Source organism: Malaclemys terrapin, chromosome 13, assembly GCF_027887155.1.
Source record: "Malaclemys terrapin pileata isolate rMalTer1 chromosome 13, rMalTer1.hap1, whole genome shotgun sequence".
NCBI lineage: Eukaryota > Metazoa > Chordata > Testudines > Emydidae > Malaclemys > Malaclemys terrapin.
The window spans coordinates 42,937,171-42,941,120 of record NC_071517.1 but is presented as its reverse complement, the minus strand read 5'-3'; the positions used below and the strand labels follow the sequence as shown (position 1 = coordinate 42,941,120).

General features: G+C 54.2%; 1 protein-coding gene across 1 annotated transcript; it reads right to left on the bottom strand.

Annotated features, from left to right (window-relative positions):
- Positions 1-1,024: 1,024 nt before the first annotated feature.
- LOC128847310 (acetylcholinesterase-like) lies at positions 1,025-2,539 on the bottom strand. Its single transcript, XM_054046706.1, has one exon. The coding sequence runs from the start codon at positions 2,528-2,530 to the stop codon at positions 1,025-1,027; it is 1,506 nt and encodes a 501-aa protein (XP_053902681.1). The 5' UTR covers positions 2,531-2,539.
- Positions 2,540-3,950: the final 1,411 nt, after the last annotated feature.

Below are 3,950 nucleotides of genomic sequence, written 5' to 3'. Positions count from 1 at the left end.
CTCACTCACTTGTACTAACTTTAGTAGCTTCTATGTAACATATGGAATAGAAAAAGTGTTATCATACCCATGCAATGAGACTATAGTATCTGGTTTTTCCCCAAATACAGAGGAGAATTATTTATTGAACAATTCTGCCTTACGATTGATAATTCTGCCATTTCCAGCTAGTAATGGACCAATCTCATAGTCAAAATTCTAGTTTCCTAATATATTGAAAGAACTCCTTATTGTCCTTAACTCTGCTGGCCATAGATTTCTCTATGTGTCTCTCTGCTTCTCTTCTCAATTTTCTACAATTCCTAATGTCTGATTTATATTCATTAGTATCAGCTTCCCCTTTCTTCTATGTGTTGGATATTATCTTTTTAATTTTCACAGCTGTCTCCTTCACTTCCATAATTTGGGAGTGAACGGATCCAAACTGGGTGGTTAAGATGAAAACGGGGAATGTTTGAATTTTAAAGATTGCTTTTGGAGTCTTGCTTGCTTGTTTTGGGTGGAAGGGAGTATCGATTGGTAGCTAAGGCCAGGTGTAGGCTTCAATGTTAAATTGCCACAGTTATCTCAGTTAGAGATGTGGAAAAAGCCACACACCTGACTGCCACATCTGTGTGACCTAGCCCCTAGGGTAGCTGTAGTTATGTGAATGGAAAGACGCTATTGTTAATTTCACTTCTGATCTTTGGGCAGGTGATGTTCCTCCACTGCTGGAGCAACGCCATTTGCTGCTGCAGGCTGTACTGACATGATGAGCTGACATAGCCAGGCCTGTATACAGACGTGAAAGTAATCCAGTCCAGTCGGTCCGGCATACCGGCAAGAGTCAGTATGCAGTGCCGGACCGCACCGGCTTCCGCAGCGGGGATTTAAAGGGGAGCCCAGATTAATTATTTTCCAAAGGGACCTGTTCTTTGCCATGGCATTGAGCCTGCTCTTCCTCGACGTTGTGTTCCCCTGGCCAAAGAGTGACAGCTGCTGTCATGGTCTGGCTCAGGGGATCAGAGGATAGTGGGGGATTCCCTTACCCGGTCCTGGCGAACTCCGCAGTCCATTGCATCATCGTGCGGCTCAGCACTTCCTCAGCCTCTGTGTGTGTAGAGTTGGCTCCTGCCAGGGACCACAGAGTTCCGAACTGGTAGGGGAGCTCAGAGCCATGTGGCACCCCTGTCCATTCTGCTGTAGACAATCCACTGGGGCGCTGGTCAAAGCTGTAGGCAAACACGGGATTGCCGGCCTCTGTTTCTCGCCTAGCCACCTCGGCTACTGGGCACACAACGATGTAGTCACCAACAATTTGTTCCATGGCCCATCGATACTGTGCCTCGCCCTGCTTCTCCCCCTCCTGGCTGTACCACCGAGCCACAGCCTGGACGGCCTCTTCTGGTGCCCCTGGCACCATCAGCTTCAACACCTGCAGCAGCTCCTCCATACCGACGTTGCTGGCGTTCTGCAGCTGTAAGGTGGGGGCAGGAAAGAGTAGCAGGTAGGAGCCTTCGTTGGCAGTGAAACCAGCTGCGATGGGTATAGGCTGGCTCTGCTTAGCCTGCAGGAGTCTTGATGGTGAATCAGGCAGGAAATCCCCATCTGTTGTTGGAACAAAGGGCAGCCCCAGCAGCTCCCTGTGGCGCAAGACGGAGAACTCGTGGTTGGGGAACTCCCCTGCTTCCTTCCCCTGCAGGCAGCCCACCAAGGCCGTGTCATCGCTATCGGTGCAGCCCAGCAGCTGGCCCAGCCTCTGGCCTCTCTCCTTGGCCTCCTCAAGCGAACTCGAACCCAAGGGTCCTGTGGGGGATCCGCTCTGCAGCACGGCGCGGGTGAAGAGGGGCCGGCTCCCCGGGGAGAGGAGGTGGAAGCCGACTGACGCAGCCCCAGAGCCATGGCCGGAAAGCATCACGTGGGCTGGATCCCCACCAAAGGCGGCTGCATTATCCCGCAGCCAGCGCAGTGCCAGGCGCTGGTCCCACAGGCCGGCGTTCCCCGGGGCGGCCGGGGGCAGGGACAGGAAGCCCAGCGCCCCCAGCCGGTAGTTCATGGAGGCCACGATAATTTTCCCGGTTGCAGCTAAAAAGCGCCCATCATAGATCTCAAGGGAGGCTGCCCCGGTGAAGAACCCCCCGCCATGGATCCAGATGAGGATGGGGGCTGGTGCAGGGGGCCGGGGATGGGGCACCCAGACATTGAGGAAGAGACAGTCCTCAGACTGCGGCGTTGTGGGTGTCAATAATTTGGCCTCAGGGTAAGTAGGAAGCGGAGGCTGGTGGCAGACATTGCCGAAGATGGTGGTTTCCAGGATTTGGCTCCAGGGCTGGTGGGGAAGCGGTTTCTGGAAGCGCAAGGCCCCCACGGGGGGCTGGGCATAGGGGATGCCCAGGAAGGCCGTCACTGTGCTGGAGCCAGCCTGGAGGCGCTTGCCCCGGATGGGGCCACTGGTGGTGAGCACCACAGTGCCGTCGTCATCGGAGCCAGAGTTGAAGCCCGGCAGGGAGAGGAGGAGCAGGCAGGGGAGCGCAGGGAGGAGTCCCAGCATTGCAGCAGCTGGAAGGGAAACCCCCCCCCCCAGGAGGGAGTTATAGGAAACGGGATCTGGGGTTTTTCCCTTCTAGAGGGCACTGGCTCCCTTCCAGTCAGAACCACCTAAATCCAGACAGCAGGAGGTAGCTCCCTACATCAGCTTAGATCCCCGTTAAGAAATACAGCCCCCTGCTCTTTTCTGTTCATGCTCCAGCTCCCTGCTGAGCTCCCTGATCAGCATCAACCATAAGAACATAAGAACAGCCACACTAGGTCAGACCAAAGGTCCATCTGGCCCAGTGTCCTGTCTTCCCACAGTGGCCAATGCCAGGTGCCCCAGAGGGAATGAACAGAACAGGTGATCATCAAGTGATCTATCCCCTGTCGCCCACTCCCAGATTCTAGCAAACAGAGCCTAGGGACACCGTCCCTGCCCATCCTGGCTAATAGTCATTGGTGGATCTGTCTTCCATGAACTTATCTAGTTCTTTTTTGATCCTTGTTATAGTGTTGGCCTTCACAACGTCCTCTGGCAAAGAGTTCCACCAGCTGACACTATCTCTAAGAGGGCAGTGGGGTCTAGTGGACTAGAGCGGGGGAGTAGAGGGGGGCTGGGAGTCTGTACTCCTGGTTTCCCTCCCCAGCTGTAAGAGTGGGGTCTGTGGAAATGGTAGTAGATGGGTAATGATTTAGATTGATCCCAATTCCCGCTGTTCTTCCACTTCATTCACTCTCTGGACCCCTCTGTCCCTAGCTCTGAGGCAGTGGGGCCCTGGGTAGCACAGACTCACCTGCCCTTCTCCTGGGCACACTCACAGTCGTGTCTCTCGGTTCAGCACGAAGGTGAACGGGGGATGCTGGAGCAAACGGGAAGCCTCCAATGCTAAGAATAACAGCCAGGGAGCAACCACTGGGGCTTATTTATCCTCAAATCTGTGTCCTCATGAGGCTGTGCACACACAGGGGTAGGGGGATCTGGGCCGGCCGGGTGGGACTGTTGGGGAGGAGCCAAGGTGTTTGGAAACAGACACCCAGTTGGGTAAACAGCATAAGAGCTTTAGGGACAGAACGGGCGTGATTGCTCAACTGCAGCCACCTCTGGGGTGGGGCAGGTGGGTACCAGGAAGTGAATCAGGAATCCTGTGTCCAAAGAAAATATAAGTGGATTTTAGATGATGGGGCAGAATGGAATAACTGAAGAGAGTGTTTGCCCAGGTGACTCGGGAAACATACCCCAGTGATGAGAGAAAGTGCTTGGGGATGTTTAGTGAGAAGCAGAGCCAATGAGTTGGTTGTTTCTAATGTGAAATCCAGGATCCATTGCAGCACAGCACTGTGCTGGGGCATTTGGGTCAGCCCCGACTCCAAGGGGTACTCCTGGGGAATTCTGTGCCACTGTAACATGCAGAATTCATGTGCCACGCAGAATTTTTTTC

Excerpts from the sequence above, each read along its gene's own strand:
- LOC128847310 (XM_054046706.1), bottom strand. The coding sequence starts at position 2,530 with ATGCTGGGACTCCTCCCTGCGCTCCCCTGCCTGCTCCTCCTCTCCCTG.